This window comes from Heteronotia binoei, chromosome 18 (genome assembly GCF_032191835.1).
Source record: "Heteronotia binoei isolate CCM8104 ecotype False Entrance Well chromosome 18, APGP_CSIRO_Hbin_v1, whole genome shotgun sequence".
Lineage (NCBI taxonomy): Eukaryota > Metazoa > Chordata > Lepidosauria > Squamata > Gekkonidae > Heteronotia > Heteronotia binoei.
Window position 1 is genome coordinate 38,679,923 of NC_083240.1, and position 20,493 is coordinate 38,700,415.

The 20,493-nt window shown below is 48.0% G+C and overlaps 2 protein-coding genes across 4 annotated transcripts in view; one reads left to right on the plus strand and one right to left on the minus strand.

Moving 5' to 3' along the window:
* LOC132586872 (aldehyde dehydrogenase, dimeric NADP-preferring-like) overlaps window positions 1-2,265 on the plus strand; it is a 36,682-nt gene extending 34,417 nt beyond the window's left edge. For all 3 annotated transcript variants that reach the window (XM_060259012.1, XM_060259013.1, XM_060259014.1), the window contains one exon: window positions 977-2,265. Coding sequence is in view for 2 of the 3 variants with exons in the window: in XM_060259013.1 (XP_060114996.1) it covers window positions 977-991 (15 nt within the window). In the remaining variant the exon portion in view is untranslated. The remainder of the gene's footprint in view (window positions 1-976) is intronic.
* Window positions 2,266-2,268: 3 nt separating this feature from the next.
* SLC47A1 (solute carrier family 47 member 1) overlaps window positions 2,269-20,493 on the minus strand; it is a 41,471-nt gene continuing 23,246 nt past the window's right edge. Inside the window, exons 10-17 of the mRNA XM_060259004.1 lie at window positions 19,975-20,042; window positions 16,030-16,138; window positions 12,255-12,330; window positions 11,563-11,632; window positions 9,041-9,173; window positions 8,559-8,653; window positions 5,559-5,640; window positions 2,269-2,827 (exon numbers count right to left, since the gene is read on the minus strand). Of these exons, the coding sequence (XP_060114987.1) occupies window positions 2,607-2,827; window positions 5,559-5,640; window positions 8,559-8,653; window positions 9,041-9,173; window positions 11,563-11,632; window positions 12,255-12,330; window positions 16,030-16,138; window positions 19,975-20,042 (854 nt within the window). The 3' untranslated portion in view covers window positions 2,269-2,606. The remainder of the gene's footprint in view (window positions 2,828-5,558; window positions 5,641-8,558; window positions 8,654-9,040; window positions 9,174-11,562; window positions 11,633-12,254; window positions 12,331-16,029; window positions 16,139-19,974; window positions 20,043-20,493) is intronic.

The window sequence follows — 20,493 nt, forward strand, 5'->3', positions numbered from 1 at the left end:
TCCGGGCTTGGTGAGTAGTTACTTACCTTATAGCCTATAATGTGCTGCCTATGTTGCACTAACCTTTGCACTATTTTTTCCTCCAACTCTAGTGCCAGCACCCACCGCCTTGCAGATCAGCTTATCAGTCACCCATGTGTGGGACTGCACAGAGACCACGAAGAAGATAAACAGGTTACTCACCTGTAATTGATGATCTTCGAGTGGTCATCTGTGCAGTCACACACGCCCGCCCAGCCGTCCCCGCTGCTGGCTACTTGTCTTATATATCCGCGCTCCTATTATGTCAGCGGCGGGGAAAGAAACTGAGTGGGTTGGGCGCCTCCCTCGCGCTACAGGCATGCGCAGTGGATGCCTGCTCCCCAGAGCGGGAGGGAGTGCGCGCCAAAAATAACGCCTAGGCTAGCTATTTAAAATCTCCGAGGTAGGGTTCGTCCTGATAGGAAAACCCATGTGTGTGACTGCACAGATGACCACTCGAAGATCATCAATTACAGGTGAGTAACCTGTTTTTTTTTGGCCACTGTGTGACACAGAGTGTTGGACTGGATGGGCCATTGGTCTGATCCAACATGGTTTCTCTTATGGACCTCCTGATGGCACCTGGGTTTTTTGGCCACTGTGTGACACAGAGTGTTGGACTGGATGGGCCATTGGCCTGATCCAACATGGCTTCTCTTATGGACCTCCTGATGGCACCTGGGTTTTTTGGCCACTGTGTGACACAGAGTGTTGGACTGGATGGGCCACTGGCCTGATCCAACATGGCTTCTCTTATGTTCTAACCCCTTGCTGTGCCTGAGACTCTGATGCTACCAGAGTCTCAGGCACAGTCAGAGGAGATTGTGGGACATTCAGGAATCTGATTTCTGTCTAGGGGGGACTTGCTTTTTACAGCAGTGTATTTCTAACAAAGCCAGAGTTCCCTTTTCTCCAGAGGCAATCACTGATGTCGTTTTCAATCTCTTTCTTCCAGTTCGGCTTTTTCTGAATCCGAGGCCACCGCCCGCCGGAACGGGAGACGCTCTCGTCTGGGATTGGGGGGGCAGGGGGTGTTTGGCACTCAAATGCACATTACTTTTTTTTCTTGCTGGTGATTAATCGCACAATTGGAGAATTAGAGCTGCTTTCTCTCCCTCCCTCCCTCTCCCCGCATGATTCTTTCTGTTAAAAGTGAGTGTTAGGGCCGGGGAGGGCTGCCGCCACATCCTCTCAGTCCAGGGGAACGGCGGAAAGCCTCAGCAGGCCTTGCTTGGGGGGGAGGGACGGGGGGGTTCTCAAAGTATTTGGAGACAGCTTCTCTGTCCTGCAGCTCACATGGAAAGATTTGGGTCAGTATCCCCTCCCTTTAAACAAAAAAAAAAAGTGCCAGGACTTGATGTTTTCGAAGCATGGGCAATCAGACGCTTTCTCTGTACCATTTGTAAGAGCAATAAAAGAAGGGGATCAGTTTAGCAAGGGGTCTTTCCAAACACCCAGATGGCCTTAAAGTAGTGCCCTTCCTTCTGTTCCATTCCACTCTTTTGGCCTGACGCTGGAGGCTGCTGGTCTAGGAAGATCCTCCTGATCCCCGCTGGGCGGGGGACCTGACCAACACACAGACTGCCCCTCCCCCCATGCAAAAGGGGAACAAGGAAAAAGCAACAGCAACGGGAAAGCTTTTTGGCCCAGGGGGCATCGGATAGGATCCGGTACTTCTCACTGCAGCATCTCTTCCCCTTTCCACGACAGGTCCTTTTTCTTTTCAACGGATGGTGTGTGTGTGCCAAAGACATTCTCTTTAGGGCTGGGCTGTCTTCTGTCTTGCTGAATAATCTCAGCTGCTAAGCTGTGCTTGTAAAACGGAGCAGATTTCAACTTAAAAAAAAAAACACCAGCTACTGATATTGTTTTCTAAAGATCTGTGGTATATGCAATTGAGGGAGGGGGAAGTTAATAGAAGATTTCTACCGGGGTATTGACTTTCTTATACGGCAGCTGACGCTTTCTGATCTGTGTGAACAGGTGGGTTCCACAGAGGATAGGTGGGGGTGCTTCCCATTGATCCTTTTTTAAAAGCACTTCCGGTCTCTTTTTATTATTTTTTTAAAAGAATCCTATTAAAGTACTTTAAATTTTCAAGGATAGAGAACAACAAAGATTAGAATGAATAAGAAGCTTTATATTGAAATATAACATTCACCCCGTGTTTAATATATAATTAAACTTTGCATACATCGCATATATATTTTGTGCGTGTATTGGAAATAAACATCATTAAACCCAGAGGAAATTGAAGCTTTTTTATTGGTCTCAATGATTGGTTTTTTTTGTTTGCTGCTAAACACCTTCAGCGTCTTTGTCATTTCACCGTAGCGCCGCTTGACTTCGAATGAGCCGGACTGGCACAAAGGTCTCTGGTTTTTAACTCCCCAGAGGACAACTACTGGCGTCCAGTGAATCATGGAGGAGTGCAAGTTTGGGGTTTTGCGGGGACCACAGTCAAATTCCGCCAGCATCTCAACCCAGGACTTGGATGACTTAAGGACAACGCACCGTCTCCAGCTCCCTGCCTTTCCTGTCAACGGGGCTCTTCCATTTCTTCCCTGCGCCAAAAATCAAGGTGCTCATTCAGGGACAGTCAAGAATCGTATCAGGACTCCTGCGGCCAAAACGGCTACGGCAGCTACAACCGCCAGTCCACGATGCACAATCAGTTGCTTTGTGGTCAGAACGTGACTGACAGTGGAGCGACTGGGAGTCTCTTCTGGGCTCCGGAGGTGGTAGCTCGGTCCATCGGTCTTGGTGATGCTCAGCAGGACGGCTCCGTTCTCAACATCTGTTTTTGCTGCAGCCCAAAAAAGAAAGACAGGAGGGAGGCCCTTGGCTTCATAGAATCATAGAGTTGGAAGGGACCGCCAGGGTCATCTAGTCCAACCCCCCTGCACAATGCAGGAAATTCACAAATACCTCTCCCTAATAGCTTCAGTGGTTGGCTACTCATTGCGTAGAAAACAAGAACAACTGCACCAGCAGGCAGAAGGGATGGAGAAAAACAAGTGCGAGGTGGAAATTAAGTTCTCGTTTTGCAATTTGCTCTGTTGGGATCTAATATAAGGTAAAATTACAATTCAATTAATTAAAATTATATACCTTTCAGAAGTCAAGTCTAACCTTAATTATGACAGTTTTCTTAATTGCAAAACCGAGCGTGATACGCACAAGCCAATGCAAACACAATACACTTAGGTCTGTAAAAAAAACACACACTGCAATAAATTACTATAAAATTTCAACTCCTAAACATTCAAGTACACAAAGGGAATGAACAACAAGATTGTTGGCATGACGTTCCCAAAGCTATTCCCTTTAACGTCGAGCAGTAATATAATTGAAACTAAGACAGGTTGTGTTTTGCAATCAGGTTAAGTTCCACCTCCTTGGAGCTTAAAAGGCCCAGCATTCATGCCCAAAGTACTTAGTCACTGTGACCAGACATATGCAGAAAATCCAGACTTTCATTGAATCTGTGAGGGACCAAAGATCTTAGTCTCAGTATCCATTCACCCTCCTTCCTCATTAATACCCCCCTCATTTCATCCTGGTACTTTTTTTTTTGGCCCAGAAAACAATATCTGGGGGGTGAATGCTTGTATTCTATAAAGCAGGAGTGGCCAAACTCGCTTAATGCAAGAGCCACATAGAATAAACGTCAGATGTTTGAGAGCCACAAGACATGAACATCAGAAGTTTGAGAGAAGAAAGGAAGGAAATAGATGGGGAGGTAGAAAGAAAGCAACTTTAACTATACATGTATTCTCCAAGCCACCCACTAGTTTGGAGAAGTGAGTGAAAGAGAGAAATGTCTTTTCCAAGTCAGTGGGTGGGGCGGTGGTGGTTTCGAGAGCCACACTATGTGTGAAAAGCCGCATGTGGCTTCCAAGCTGTAGTCTGGCCACCCCTGCCATAAAGTGTGACACAGGGGGTGCTCCTTTTCCCAGGGATATGTTGCTTTTACATTCACAGACAGGTGCTTTAGGCATCCAGAGGTCTTTGCAACATAAAGTTTATTATGATAGAGAGATTCAAAACCTTAATGGCATAAAAGAATGAAACAAAAATACAGACAGGATCCAAAATGGGTGAAACAGAAATTACACTGTCCAGAATGGCAATCAAGACAACACAACAGAAAGAAAATGCACAGGAGCAGAGCTAATGAAATATTCATCGCCCTTGCCCAAAAATACAATAGCCCCTGTGCAATACAACCAGCCAAACACCCAGCCACCAGCCCCATCAATCTGGGATCCACCAGCAAATAAACACTGGGCAACTCCCACTGGAGAGCCGGAATGGTCCCTGATTGCACATACCGCTCATTTGAAGTTGCAGTTCTTAGGTCAGACTGTTTTCCATCAGTAGGATTTTAAAAATCTTTTGATGTTGCATGTCAACTTACAGTAAGAACAATTCCCACACCTGAAATGGCCCAAAGGCACTTTCAAGTTCCAAGAAGGTGTTCCAGCATACCTAGCTGTAAAACACAGCCAGCCTTAGTTTCAATTATCTTACCGCGCAAAGTGGAAAGCAAATAACTTTGGAAACAGTATGCCATCAATTGTGTGGTTCATTCTCTTTGTGTACCGGGATGTTTCTGAGTTGAAATTTTATTGTAATTTATTATAGGGGGGTTTCCTCCCCAGACCTAAGTGTATTACATTTGTATTGGCTTATATGTATCACGCTTGGTTATTGCAATTATGAATATTGTTGTAAGTAAGTTTAGGCTTGACTATTGAATGGTATACCTTAGGGGTGGCCAGACTTTGCTTAATTTAAGAGCCACAAGACCTGAACATCAGATGTTTGAGAGCCACAAGACATGAATATCGAATGTTTGAGAGCCGTGAAGGAGGGAGGAAAGCAAATAGATGGGAGGAGGGGTGGAAAGAAAGCAACTTTAAATGCACTCTCCAAGCTGCTGGCTGGCTTGGCTTGGCGAAGTTATTTAAAAAGACAAATGCTTTCACCAAGCTGGGCAGTGGGGCCACACAATATGTGTAAAAGAGCCACCCCTGGCATACCATTTTCAATTAATGGAATTATAATTTTACTTTATATCTTATACTAGATTCCCTGATGAAGCTAATTGCAAAATGTGTAAAGATCCACAAGAGCTTGATATTTTTTTTCACATAACACCTGCTTTTCTGTATTCCTTCTACTCGTATGAGATTCAACAAAGTTTGCAATAAAAGCGATCTTAAGACAGACCCCGGGAACACTTGGGAGAAAATGCTATCTCGAGTGTCTTGACAGTTCAAAAGGCACATCATGACAGAGTGTTTCCAAGCAACTTCCTTGCTTACCTGTCTGTTGCCAGGCTTAGAGGCAGTAGCCAGCAAGTGACATCACTGAGTGACCAGCGTGGGACAGACTACACCTCAAATCTTTGTGAGGCCGGGAGGGGAGGGGAGGCAGGCCAGTGCTGGGGGTGAAAACCTTGGGAATTAAAAGCAACTTCTCTTCTGGGCTGAGAGATTCTGGGCCACTTGATCAAAAACGCTCTTTCGTACCTGAGAAGGGAGCTGCCTTAGGAGGGGAAGCAGAGTGCGAATCGTCCGGCTGCTTCTGAGTCAATCCAGCACGGTGCCGAGCCTAGGGGTAGATCCAGACAATCCTTTTCAGATAAACTGAGCCATCGTTTCAGTCTGGCTTTTAAACCCACCTGTCAAACCCATCGGCTGTGTCCAGATGACAATGCCAAGTGAAAAAACAGTTTTGGAAGGACTCGCTTCCTGCCTTGTAGCATCTCTGACCGATTCCCCACTCACCTTGTCCCGGTCTCGTTGCTCCTTTTCGCTGCAGGGCTGCTGCTGGATTTCGCACAAGCTGCCACCAGCCGGCGAGTTGCCCCGCCCCTTTTCAAGTTCCCTCCTCGGCAGACAGAAACCTGCCTGCTGCGGAGGGAACTTGAAGAGTGGCGGATCCTGCCTGCTGCGGAGGGAACTTGAAGAGTGGCGGAACAACTCGCCAGTCCAGGGCATTTTGTGCAAAATCCATCAGCAGCCCCACGGAGGAGAGTGAGAGCGGCGTAAGTTTAGTGGGAAATCGGTCTCTGTCTCCAGCTTCAAATGCAAAAATAAGGGGCTAACCCACCTGTTTCCTTTTTTAATGTTGCTGGCATCAGCCCTTTCCATTAAGAACATGAGAAGCCGTGTCGGATCAGGCCAGTGGCTCATCCAGTCACACAGTGGCCAGAAAACCAGGTGCCATCAACACGATGATGACATGAGGAATGACGTCATCATGTTGAGTCAATCATGTTTTCCTGCTGCCTTCAAGTTTTCCCAGCATTATTGTCTTTTCCAGTGACTCTGGTTTTCTCAGAATGTGACCAAAGTATGATAGTCTCCATTCTTTTAGCTTCTAGGGTGAGTTCAGTCTTGATTTGTTCTAGGACCCGCTGGCTTGTCTTTTTTGAAGGTCCACATTACCTGTAAAACTTTCCTCCAACACCACATTTCAAATGAAGGAAATATGGAATCCAGAGGCGTCACTAGGGCAGGGCCAAGGGGGCCATTGGCCCCCCCCAGAGCATTCTCATTGGCCCCCTAGGGCTCTTTGAAGGCAGCAGGCGGCAAGCAATCACAGTCTTTATTGGCGGGAGACGCGGGGAGGCTCTTTCAAGGCAGTGGCGAAGCGAGAGAAGGCCGGGAGGGAAGAGGAAAGCGCAGCTCTCCGCAGGCAGGCATCAGAGGGCGAGCAGGCAAACCAGGGAAGGGAGGACGTTGCGAGCCAACCAGCGAGGGAAAGGAGGCTTTAGACGCGCGGGGCGCAGGAGGGAAGGGAAGGGGGCAGGCAGGCAGAGAGCGAGGGAGTCCCTCACGCAGGAGGAAAACAGGCGGCATCGGCCGCGCTCGCAGCAGCAAGAGGAGGAGCGGGTGAGGGGTAGCGCAGGAGCATTGCCGGCAGTGCGCATGAGCGCCAGTGCTGAAGACTCCGCACCGCAGGCGCTGCTGCTGGCGGCGGGGGAGGAGGGGGCAGGCGACGAGGACCCGAAGCGGGCTTCTTTCTCGCTGGTTCTCGCCAGGTGCGCTGAGCTCCCCCAGCCGCCGCTCTCGGCTAGCAACTGGTCTTGCACAAGCCCGCGCCGCCGCCAGCGCCTTGGGAGGGACGGACTGATGGAAGAAGTAGTTTGCAGGACGAGCAGCGCCTCTCCTCAAGTTTCGGGACGGTTACCGTCCCCAAATCTTTCGGCTTCTCCAGGCGGAGGCTTCCTTTGTTCGAACGCGAGGGATTTAGCACCTCTGGGCAGCGCACGAGGACTGCTGCTCTTCCCTCCGAGTCCGGCACACTTGGCCCCAGGGTGCAACCGACTTGGCCCCAGGGTGCAACCCACGCACTTGGCCCCAGGGTGCAACCCACCCCAGTGACGCCACTGATGGAATCTGCTTAAAAATCTGTGAATGCCCTTTTCTTAACTGCTGCATCCCCAGATTCTCTAAGGGAAGAAAATAGTGGCTTCCTCCTTTTCTTTTCCCTTCTTTGTTGGTGGGCACTCTCGTTGTTTTGATAGCATTTTTGCACAATTGATGCCAAACAATTTCAGAGAATTGGCTTCAACCCACCCCCCCACCCCCCGAAAACGAATTAAAACCCTTGTCTGGTTCAGAGAACGGAGAAGCATTCTCGAAACAAAAGATTTTTTTGAAGGGGGTATTTTTGTATATTTGTGTGCGTGTGCTTACGCATGTGTGTATGTTTGCACCTGGAAGTCATGTTGACCTCTGGTGGCTGACTCCTACCGGGGGCCTGGAGAGAGGTGGCTGAATAGAGCCTGCCCCTGCCCTCTCGCCTGGGTATTTCAAGGAAGTTTCCCATCCAAGCACCAACCACAGTTGACCCTGCTTAGCTTCCAAGATCGGATGGAAATGAAAGATTTTGGACTCGAAACGGCACAGCTGCGCTATCTCAGGGGTGTCAAACTCATTTGTTATGAGGGCCAGATCTGACATAAATGAGACCTCGTCAGGCCTGGCCATGTGGGTGCCTCTTTAAGATTAGATAGCAGAGATATAAACTTTATAAAAGACACAAACACAAAGATTTAAAAACAAACATTAAAACATGCTTAAAACAGCACACGTTGGTCTTAAAGGTGCTTTCTTTGTATTTCTCCCATGGGATCCAGGGGACTGGGCAAAGGAAGCTCTGGCTCTTTCCTTCCTTCCCCAGGGGATAAGGGGGAGGAGCCTCAGCCAACAGAAGGAAGAGAGGCTTGGCACAATAGCTCTGGTGTGCGATTGAGAGAGCCTGGCAAAGCAAGCTCTGCCTACCACCCTTCCTCCCCAAGGGAGGAGCCTCAGCCAATGGAGAAAACAGGTTTTGCTCTGTAGCTCCTGTGCAATTGAGCAAGCCTTGCAAAGCAAGCTGTTATACAAAAGGAAGCAAGAGAGAGGGAGAAGGAAGCAGGTGACAGCCAGTTGCTCAGGAGCCTGATAGGAGCCCTCCGTGGCCTGACTTGGCCCCCGGGCTGCATGTTTGACACCCCTGGTGGCTTTCCTTCTGCTTACCTCCTCAGCTGCCTGCTTCCAGTTCATCCGAGTGAAGTAGATGATGCAGCAGGTGCAGGGGATGAAGGCACAGATCAGCATGCCCAGCCAAAGCCCTGCAGCAGGGAAGAGAGGCCCGGTCAGAGGGGGACTCTGCCTGCTTTCCTAGCCCCTTGCTCCACCTCCGTTGTCCCCACTGCAGAACCAACTTCTGTTTGGGGGTTGCCCAGGCTCGATCCTGTGCTTTTAAGGACAACAGCCTTCACATGCACTTCTTGCCTGATCCTTAACTGGAAATGCTGGGAATCGAACCTGGGACCTTCTGCGGGCCAAGCAAAGGCTCTACCACTGAGCCATAGTCCCAGCATATTGCAATGGTGGCCCTGCTTTAAACCAGCTAACCTCTGCCTTCACCCAAAGAACGAGCAAGAGAGATTTGACTGCCCTGCAAAGTGCTCTGCGTAGAATCCCTCCCCTCTTCCTGCATCCCCAGTTGTCAGTACCTATCAGCCCAATTTTGGCCACAAAAAGAAGCACCACCACGATCGGCAAGCCCACCACGTAATAGCCGATGGCGTTGAAAATGGCGCCCAGCTTCTGCTTGCCCGTCCCACGTAAAATTCCACCGCCCGAACACTGTGGAAAGGAGAGGCAGAGGTTCAAGTCATTCTTTTCAGAGTTTGCTTCAAGGGAAAACTGGCTGGGTGTCTCTTGTGGCCCCCAGACCAGCAAAGCACCCAAAGAGCCTAAGAACATAAGAGAAGCCATGTTGGATCAGGCCAATGGCCCATCCAGTCCAACACTCTGTGTCACACAGTGGCCAAAAAAACCCTCAGGTGCCATCAGGAGGTCCATAAGAACATAAGAGAAGCCATGTTGGGTCAGGCCAGTGACCCATCCAGTCCAACACTCTGTGTCACACAGTGGCCAAAAAACCCAGGTGCCATCAGGAGGTCCATAAGAACATAAGAGAAGCCATGCTGGATTAGGCCAATGGCCCATCCAGTCCAACACTCTGTGTCACACAGTGGCCAAAAAAACCCTCAGGTGCCATCAGGAGGTCCATAAGAACATAAGAGAAGCCATGTTGGGTCAGGCCAGTGACCCATCCAGTCCAACACTCTGTGTCACACAGTGACCCAAAAACCCAGGTGCCATCAGGAGGTCCATAAGAACATGAGAAGCCATGCTGGATTAGGCCAATGGCCCATCCAGTCCAACACTCTGTGTCACACAGTGGCAAAAAAACCAGGTGCCATCAGGAGGTCCATAAGAACATAAGAGAAGCCATGTTGGATCAGGCCAATGGCCCATTCAGTCCAACACTCTGTGTCACACAGCAGCCAAAAAACCCAGGTGCCATCAGGAGGTCCACCAGTGGGCAGTAGAAGCCCTCCCACTGTGCCTCCCCCAAGCACCCAGAATACAGAATATCACTGCCCCACAGAGAGTTCCATCGATACACTGTGGCTAACAGCCACTGATGGATCTCTGCTCCATATGTTTATCCAACCCTCAGCCCATCTGTTCTCTGGGGAGGGAAAAGGATTCCAAAGCAACTGTTCGGAAGGGGCCTGAATGGCAGATGCCCCTTTCTTCTGGGAACTGTTTCGAATTAGGAAATAGGAGTTTGTCCCGGAGAGTCTGAGATGCTCTCTCAGGCCTGTGTAAGGAGTGTCTGGGAAGGCAGCAGAGCGTCTCTTGAATCTCTGTTGGCAACACTGCAGCTTAAAGGGTTCTCCGCTCCCTTGTCCAGGATGCGTTCACATTTTTGTGCACGAGGGGTGTGTGCTGAGTAGGCTGCCTAAGTCTGGCTCCCCAAATCGAGAGTAGCTCAGCTAGCCACACGAGGCAAGGTTAAATTGCCCTGCTTGGCATTCTGTCTTATCTGTGCCATGGCGTCTTCTGGGAACAGAATGGCCTCCGGTGAGGACAATCAGATCCAGGCCTCATTTTGGGCAAAAGCTCACAGGAGTGGATTATGAAGAAGATGAAGATATTGGATTTATATCCCGCCCTCCACTCCGAAGAGTCTCAGAGCGGCTCACAATCTCCTTTACCTTCCTCCCCCACAACAGACACCCTGTGAGGTAGATGAAGATATTGGATTTATAATCCCGCCCTCCACTCCGAAGAGTCTCAGAGCGGCTCACAATCTCCTTTCCCTTCCTCCCCCACAGCAGACACCCTGTGAGGTGGGTGGGGCTGGAGAGGGCTCTCAGAGCAGCTGCCCTTTCAAGGACAACCTCTGCCAGAGCTATGGCTGACCCAAGGCCATGCCAGCAGGTGCAAGTGGAGGAGTGGGGAATCAAACCCGGTTCTCCCAGATAAGAGTCCATGCACTTAACCACTACACCAAACTGGCTTATTGTGATCTTTCTTTCTTAAACCACCCCCGCACACACAAACTTACTTCTGGACTCCAGCGCTCTAACTTCCTGTGAACATTTTGCTGAACTCTAAAGATTCGACAAACTTTCTAATATTTTTCCCCACCAAAAAATGGGGAAATGTTCAAAACGTATAAAGCAGACAGATGGAAATCGTCATACCATTGTGGCCACATAGGAGAATGTAATTTTAAAAGTATGATAGAAAGGTTTTATTATGACAGTTATAGTTCAAGGAGTATTTTAAGCTAGATGCTGAGCTGATATGACTTAGTACACCTTCTGATGATGTTGGGTGTGTGGCATATGCAAAGGAGTTGCGCTAGTGAGCTCCAGTGCCTCTTTTTCTATGAAACAACCCCTCTTCTGCATTTCTAAACCTGCCCATATTTAGTCTTTTGCACCATTTTCGGTTACACTTACATTGAATCTTTGAAACAAAAAGAATGTGTGTAAATTTGGGAGAGGGACTTGGTGCAAGACTCATGGGCTCTGTTTGCAAAAAAAGAGAAGCGACATTGAAACGGAACCACAGGATTATGGAATTTAGGTGCCACACCAATGGAATCCTGTCCACAACCTCCATGAAATGATGAGAAATCCACCCAACCCCTTTTGGCAGCAGATGGACTTACGCAAAGGGCTTCAAACAGGTGAAAGGCCATGTAGACCGGCATAACCCAGGCCACGAGCCCAGTGATCTCTCTATTTGGGAGAAAGAAGAATTAATAGAAGAGAATGTCAGCCAAAGGACCAAACTGCAGTTCTTATAGGCTCATCTCGCTGAATTGTGTGCAAGAGGCTCTACCCTCCAACCAGCAGGCAGGGCCTCCTGAAAAGTGGTTCATAAAATTAAGCCCTGGGTGGAGAGTGTGGAGAGAGCTTTTTCTTGCTCTGTCAAAAGAACAGAATGTGGGGAAATAGGATCAGGACAGAAAAAATGAAATAGATATTTACTCATTGAGCAATTAAATGATGGAATTCACTGCCAGGGGAGGTAGTGATGGTCGCAAGTATAGATGGTTTCATGATCAGGCAGGCTGTTTTTTAAATAGCAGGAGCTCCTTTGCATATTATGCCACACCTCCCTGATGTAGCCAATCCTCCAAGAGCTTACAGGGCTCTTAGTACAGGACCTACTGGCTATATCAGGGGTGTGTGGCCTAATATGCAAAGGAGTTCCTGCTACAAAAAAAAAAGCCCTGTGTTCAGGAATTTCCCAAATGTGTATGAAGCACTTTCAGCCCCACCTCCAAAAGCGCTCCGTTTAGGCAATGGTCTTTCCTCATAATCATCAAAAGGAACAGAACAGGACCATGTTACTCACTCGTCGCTGGTAAATATATAGGCCAGGACATCTTTTGACGCTATCAAGATGACATCCATCAGGAGGGCAAAAGCCACTGGGAAGAAAGGAGATGGCATGATCACCTTAGGGTGGCAAAATGTAACACGAGTTTTACCCAGAATCTCAGTCCCTAATCTCTTGTTCTAATCATCATAGCATCTAAAGAATGGCATATGTAGAATCCTCAAATATATTCTTTGTAAGTAAATCAGACCTACGTCTTCAAAATTGTAGTTATAAATCTGTGGTGGTGAGTTAAAAGCACCTGGCCACCTGGAAGCACCTGAGTTAGAACCATTGTCTGGGGCAGTGATGCTCTGTATTCTTGGTGCTTGAGCGGGGGGGGGGGGCACCAGTGAGAAGGCTTCAAGAGTTCTGGCCCCGCTGGTGGACCTCCTGGCATCTGAGTTTTGGCCAAATTATGACACAGAGTGTTCAACTGGATGGGTATTTGGCCTGATCCTTCTCTTATGTTCTCATATGTTCATCATTCGTTCTTTTGTTGGCATTGTGTGTCTTCTTCAATGTTTCATCGGTGTTTTGTGTTTTAAAGTTACCAGGGCTTATTTTGTAGCAGGAACTCCTTTGCATATTAGGCCGCACATCCTTGATGTAGCCAGTCCTCCAAGAGTTTACAGTAGACCCTGTAAGAAGAGCTCTGTAAACTCTTGAAGGACTGACTTCAGGTGGGTGTGGCCTAATATGCAAAGGAGTTCCTGCTACAAAACAAAGCTATATGTAACTTCTGTAACACTGTCAGTAACATCTGTGGTCAATAATACAATCAATAATATTGTTAAGGTAATTATTCTATTTGTGTTTTGAAGCCGCAGCAATAAAATACATTCCCAACAATACTAGTGTAATTGTTATGTCCATGAAAACAACTGTAAATTGTAAATATAAGAAGAGGTTCCCTGTAGGTATATAAATGTCCTCCTCGGGAAAAATGGGCTTCTGGTTTCTGTTGTGGTGAGACCCAGATTCTTTAATAAAGTGACTGGTAGGACATACTAAAGATGGATGGAGGACATGCAGTTAGCCCAAGATTGCCAGCTTAAAGTTGGGAAATTCCTGGAAATTCGGGGGGGGTGGAGTCCGGGGAGGAGAAAGACTTTCATGGGGCAGGGGTTGTTTTGTAGAAAAACAGGTGGTGAAGCTAATTAGCATAACTCATTAGCATATGCCACCGCCCCCAGTCAAAAGCGACCTGATGCAAGAAAAGAGAGCCCTGGGCGAGTGAGGCCTGCTTGGGCTGACTAGAGATCCAGCCAGCCCAAGCAGGCCTCACTTGCCTGGAGCTCTCCTGGCCCGCCACCTCCTAGTCAAAAGGCCAGCGAGCCACCCACTGCCCCAAAATCACATAAAGAGTGGCGAAAGGGTGGTGTGGGCTTCTCCAGGGGTTAATGAGGGCTCCTGGGGGCATGGCAAAGCCCCTGGTGGCTGCCTGCCCAGCTGCCGCTCTCCTAATCCAGGGATTGTTATGCAGCTGCATCTCCTATTTAATGGACAAAGTTGGTGAGGAAGAAGAGGGGGAACCCTCAGAAAGGTTCAGGAGCTGCACCTCTGTGAGCTCCTGCTGAATCTGAAGCCTGCCATGGGGTACAATGCCCTAGAGTCCACCTGTAAAAGCAGCCATTTTCTCCAGGGGAATTGTTCTCATTTGCTTGTAGAGCAGCTGTAATTCCAGGAGAGGAATTCCTGGAGGCTGGCAACCCTAATTTAGTCCCAAATTTGTACAGGCAATGCTCCTTTGAAGGGTCTGTTTCTTTTATTACTCATTCAAATATTGCAAGTCTGCTAATTATTTTTGGAAGCCGCGGAGAGTGGAGTTTGGCTAACCTGTAAAATTTCGACTGCCCAGCTGCCGCTCTCCTAATCCAGGGATTGTTATGCAGCTGCATCTCCTATTTAATGGACAAAGTTGGTGAGGAAGAAGAGGGGGAACCCTCAGAAAGGTTCAGGAGCTGCACCTCTGTGAGCTCCTGCTGAATCTGAAGCCTGCCATGGGGTACAATGCCCTAGAGTCCACCTGTAAAAGCAGCCATTTTCTCCAGGGGAATTGTTCTCATTTGCTTGTAGAGCAGCTGTAATTCCAGGAGAGGAATTCCTGGAGGCTGGCAACCCTAATTTAGTCCCAAATTTGTACAGGCAATGCTCCTTTGAAGAGTCTGTTTCTTTTATTACTCATTCAAATATTGCAAGTCTGCTAATTATTTTTGGAAGCCGCAGAGAGTGGAGTTTGGCTAACCTGTAAAATTTCGACACGAGTAAGTGGATTGTAATTATTTTCTTTTTCTGCACAGCCCAGTTTCAAACTTTTTATTGGCCGAGTTAAAATGTTACTTTCCCCCCTTGCAGTTTGGACTCTCTCTCAGTCGTCTTCTCGGATTCATGCCTCTTACACCGTTACACGACAATCTTCCATGTAAGGGGTGGGAGAGAGGAGGAAACGGGTGGGACTTGCTTCCAGACTGTGGATCCCTTCTGCGGCAAACCAGAAGATGGAGCGGAAGCGTTGGTGGGAGGTGAAGTGGACCCAACAGCCTCAGCCTCACTGCTGTAGAGTGAGGGAGCTCTGCTTTTCCTTGCCTATGTTGCTCTACTGACCTGTGTTTTGGCTAGGAGTGCCAGGTCTATAGCAGGAGATTTCCTGGCTCGGTAGGGTTCCAGCCCTCAGGTCCAGTAGGGGTTCCCCCACTTTTGGGGGATTTAATCCGGTGCTGGCCAACTGTCCAGTAAGAGAAGCCCTACATGCAAACAGGGAGGTTGTGCAACGTTGCTGACATGATGACATCACACTGGGAACATCACATGGCGACACTCTGGGTTTTAAGCAAACTTTATGGTTTTGAAGGCAAAAAAAGGCATAGCGTTTTGCCCCAAGAACCAGAGTACTGCACAACAGCCAGGGGTGGAATTCTAGCAGGAGCTCCTTTGCATATTAGGCCACACACCCCTGATGTAGCCAATCCTCCAACAGCTTACAAGGCTCTTTTTTGTAAGCTGTTGGGGGATTGGCTACATCAGGGAGGTGTGGCCTAATATGCAAAGGAGCTCCTGCTAGAATTCCAACCTTGCACACAGCAGCCAACTTTAGGAAAACCCCACCACCACCACCAAATCCCCCCACCACGATGGTGAGAGGATCTGGCAACCCTATGGCTTGGGGTCTCTATTACTTGCTGCTGCTTGACAAGCTAGGAGGGGAGGGGTCCTTCAGTGTCCCACCAATGCACAGCATCACTTCCATCACAAAACTGGAAGTGACATCATCACATTGGGGCAACATTCTAGGATTCACCCCAAACTTTATGGTTTAACCATAAAGTTTTGGGTAGGGTTGCCAACTCTGGGTTGGAAAATTCCTGGAGATATGGAGGTGAAGCCTAGGGAGGGCGAGGTTTGTGGAGGGGTCTCAGGGAGTACAATGCCATACAGTCCACCCTCAAAAGCCAGTGTTTGCTCCAGACAAACTGATCCTGACAGGGAGCCAAAGGAGGTGGCTGAGGAAAGGAAACAGAGAGATTTCTGAGGAAAAGAGGAGCAGGGAGAGTTCTGAGGAGATGAGGAAAGAACGAGGGACTTCTGAGGAGGAGAAAGAGTGCCTGTGCACTGCCAGACAGAGCAGTCGACTAATCTTGACAGACCAAGCGTCCCATTCAGGCTAGGGCAGCTCTGTACAGGTTTGCTGATACCAATCACATTTCTGCCTGTGTTATTTCACTCCTGGATGCTGCCGAGTGGCCCATACCTGTGCACAAAATGGTGACCACAGAGATCCTCTTGGCCTCCTCCTCGTCGCCAGCTCCTAAGGCGTTGCCCACCAGGACGCTGGCTGATGTGCCAATCCCAAACGGAATCTGAGGAAAATGATGCAAGTGGCATCTAAGCAGACGGCCGGGGTGCAGATGTCCCCCGTTTGATTCCCTCCCCAAAGCTAACCTAAAACACCCCTCCCCCGCACATTCTTTTCTTTTGAAAGGTCAGGGCCACAGCTGCAGGGTAGAACCATTGCTTTGCATGCAGGAGACTCCAGGTGGCCATTTGGGTTGATGGGGATTAGGCCTGAGGGCTGAAAAAGAAGCTGCCACCAGTCAGAGGTAAGACAGTTCTAGATTATTTAGAAGATTGATATCTGGCTTTTCTTCAAATATCTTCCCTCAAGAGTCGAACTTCTGACTCCGTTAAGGTTGCCAGGTCTGTGCTGGGAAATACCTGGAGACTTTGGGGGTGGATCCAGGAGAGGGCGGGGTTTGGGGAGGGGAGGGGCCTCAGCATGGTACAGTGCCCTAGAGGCCACCCTTCAGAGCAGCCATTTTCTCCAGGGGAGCTGGAGATCAGTTATACAAGCGGGAGATCTCCACCTGGAGGCTGGCAATTCTAGCTCTGTTCTGCTTTCCACTGGCATAGGAACCCTTCCGTCCATGTCAGAGGAAGGGCCTTTGTTAGGGGTGCCAATCCCCCGGTGGGGGCAGGAGATTCCCACAGTTGGGAGGCCCTTCCCGCCACTTCAGGGTCACCAGAAAGCAAGTGGGGGAGGGAAATGTCTGCTGGGCACTCTATTACTCCCTATGGAGACTGATTCCTATAAGGTATAATGGATAATTGATCCACGAGTATTTGGGGCTCGGGGGGGGCTGTTTTTTGAGGCAGAGGCACCAAATTTTCAGCATAGCATCCGGTGCCTCTCCTCAAAACACCCTCCAAGTTTCAAAAAGTTTGGAACAGGGGGTCCAATTCTATGAGCCCCCAAAGAAGGTGCCCCTATCCGTCATTATTTCCAGTGCAAGGAAGGCATTTAAAAGGTGTGTGGTCCCTTTAAATGTGATGGCCAGAATTCCCTTTGGTGTTCAGTGATGCTTGTCACAACCTGGCTTCTGGCTCCACCTCCAGTGTCTCCCAAAGTCCCCAGATATCTCTTGAATTGGACCTGATAACCCTAGATATCCAACACAGTGCCATGGTGCCTGTCAACACCTTTCCTGATGCCTGCAGTGTTTCTAGAAAGTAGGCCAGGTGGGACTTTTGCCCAGTAGTGCTTCTGATTAGCCACTGGCGATGTGACTGGCTGCAGGTTTTTCAAGATGCTACTTCAGCAAGCAGCTGCCACCTCAGCCCAAGGCTCTTCACTGTGTGACTGAAGGTAAGCTGAGGCAGCCATTTTGTGCCTGGCTTCGTCTCCCGTGGCAGCCATTTTGTGGCTGCACGTGCTTTCAGAATTCCCTATGCTCAGAAAGGCTGAGGACCCCTCCTCTAATTTCTCCTTTTCCACACTGTTGGGTTGTAGGGATGAGAAATCTGACTCAGTTGAAATATGTTTTGTGCATTCAGTTTTCTCTGTGCAAGAACATCTCCCTTTTATCCCTCTCCCTCCCCCACCTGCCAGTCCCTCTCAGAAAAACCAACCACACATTTACTTGTGGTAATCAACTGTGCCAGATCCCATTGCTGGCCTGTGTATTTGCCCCCTTCAGGTTCATATTTTAGAGAGCTGGCTTTGGCCCTCCAAATGGAGATGCCAACTCTGGGTTTATCTAGGGTGGAGCTGGGGACAGACCTATCATTCTTAGGGTTGCCAATCCCCAGTCAGGGGCAGGCAATGCCCTGGTTTGAAGGGCCTCCCCCGGGGTCATCAGAAAGCAGGGAGAGGGAAGGGAAATGTCTGCTTGGGCACTCCATTATTCCCTATGGAGACCAATTCCCATAGGCTATCTGGGGCTCTGGGGGGGCTGGTTTTTTTATTTTATAATTTTTATTGACTTTTAACTATACAAAGAAAAGGCATATGTAAAGATACAGAAACAACAAGACAGAGGGGTGGATACCGAATGGGAAACCAGAAACAAAGAAAGCTGCATATATATCACATTTCTACCTCAAAACAAAATACCCAATTCTTTCTACCTGCAAGTATTGAATTTTCACCACATATTCTACCATCCTCATTTTCCATTATACATTTTTTACTAATCTCTTATTTAAACTAGAAGTCTAAACTATTCTTCTTCAGCACTTATAGATATAAAAAGTCACAGGAATCACATCACAAAACTAACTGGCTACGCTTAACCATATTAAAAGTACAAGCTGACTCATTATCTTAGCAATGTCATCATTTGGATAAGCATAAAAAACAAATATCTCTTTATTATCCTACTAACTTACTTATATCAAGCAGAGAGAGGGGGGGGGGAAACAAAAAACCCCCAATTTAAAATAACATGAAAAGTACAGATAAAGAAATGATGAACAAAAGAAGATTTAAGGTTTCGCTACCTTTCAAAATAAAAGCTCCCATTTGCTTTTTTATCAACTCTGTTAATAAACCAAGGTCTTGCTTAAGAGAAATTATGGTATCCATGATATCTTTTTTATAAAACATTTTGCTTTGCAATGCCATTTTTCTCCACAGAATAACTCAGTCTAGTAATCAAGTTTGAGAAATTACTCAGAAACCCAGTTAGTCTATCCTTTCAAATCTCCTCCAGCTGTGTGCTTTGATTGTTGCCATTTCAGTTCCACTCAGATGACAAATACAAATCTCTGTATTTCGTTTTTGTTCAGATCAAATTATAAACAGATGATAGTCTCTTTATCACTTATTCGATCATAAACCGGGTCGATTTAAGTATCTATATTGAGCCTAATTCATATTGTTGCAAATTCTTGTTTTTTGTCTTTTTGAAGCCACACGCACGGAAAAGTGGGGGGGGGGGGATTCACCTCTTTCCCTTCTTTTGAACTGTCCCATTTGTTGATATGTAAAACAACCCATTAGCCGATGGTATTGAAAAGCAAACTTACTTGCAAAGTAGAATTGCAGTAGTTAAGGCAGAAAGGCAATGCATCAGAAGCTTGTTAGAGGAAAGAAAAGCAAGCGGTCAGGTGTTCACCTCTTTCTGCCCTAATGGCGATCATGGCGGCAGAGCATTGGAGCAGACAAAAAGGGCAGGGAGCAGCCGCCGCTATATCCCTGGCTTCCTGCAAAGCCAATACTAAAAGGAAACCCCTCCAGGGTTTCCCTAGAGATGCCGTGGCTGCAGCACCCCTCCAACCGCCCGATTCAGGGGGGCCGCTAGAGATGAGTTCTGCAGACCCCCACTGAGCTTAAGGCGACAAAACCCATAAGCCTCTGGGGGGGGCCTGTTTTTTTTATATAGAGTTGCCAAATTTGCAGCATAGCATCCAGCACCTCTTCTCAAGATACTCTCCAAGTTTCAAAAGGTTTGGATCAGGGGGTACAATCCTATGAGCCCCAAAAGATGGTGCCCCTATCCTTCATTATTTCTAACTGAGGGAAGGCATTTAAAAGGTGTGCGATCCCTTTAAATGTGATGGCCGGAACTTCCTTTGGAGTTCAGTTATGCTTGTCACAATTTTGCTCCTGACTTCACCCTCAAAGTCTCCAGAAATTTCTTGGACTTGGCAACCTAATCATTCCTTAGATTTCAGCTTCCAAAGTAGACATTTCCTCCAGAGGAAGTTGGAACAGATGTAATTTGAGGAGATCTCTAGGCCCTTGAAGGTGGGCAAACCTATGTGGCACCCCTATACAGCTGTCCCAGAATCCTTTGCAATGGAGCAGAAGTTCCAGGGTTGTTAGCAGTCCTACTGTTTGGGGTGCTCTTCCCAAAATCTCTCTATGCCAAGTAAAAACCCCTGCAAATGTATTGAACAGGTGTTGAAAAAGGCTTACCATGAAAACGACAGTGGACACTTCATAAATGATGGATTGAGCGGACAATTCCACAACGCTTAGCAGGCCTGAAAAAGAGGAAGCAGAACCACATGGAAGTTGGGCATCATGAATCTTGCACAGCGTTACTGGGAGGCAGTGGGAAAGGGAGTTGAATCCCACCCTGCTCCAAAACAGCTCAGGGCGACCTACAGGGTCCCTGCACACCACCCCTGTGAGGTAGGTCAGGCTGAGAGAGTGTGTCCTTACACCCAACTTGCAAAGTCAGCAGAGTAGGTTTTATGCCTGTGAGTGGGATTTGCATTTAGATCTCCCCTGTAACCCCTGCACCCACAGAGGGTTTCAAATTATTTTACTCCACGATGCGAGGAAAATTGCATAGGGAATGTCTGTTTTCCCATTTTTCCTACGTTATGGAAATTTGTGGTGGGGTGGGAGACTTGGTAATTTTTCCAGGAAGTTTCCACCCACCCTCACGTCATACGATCAACGAAACTCTGAAAGCTTCATAAGCCTCTT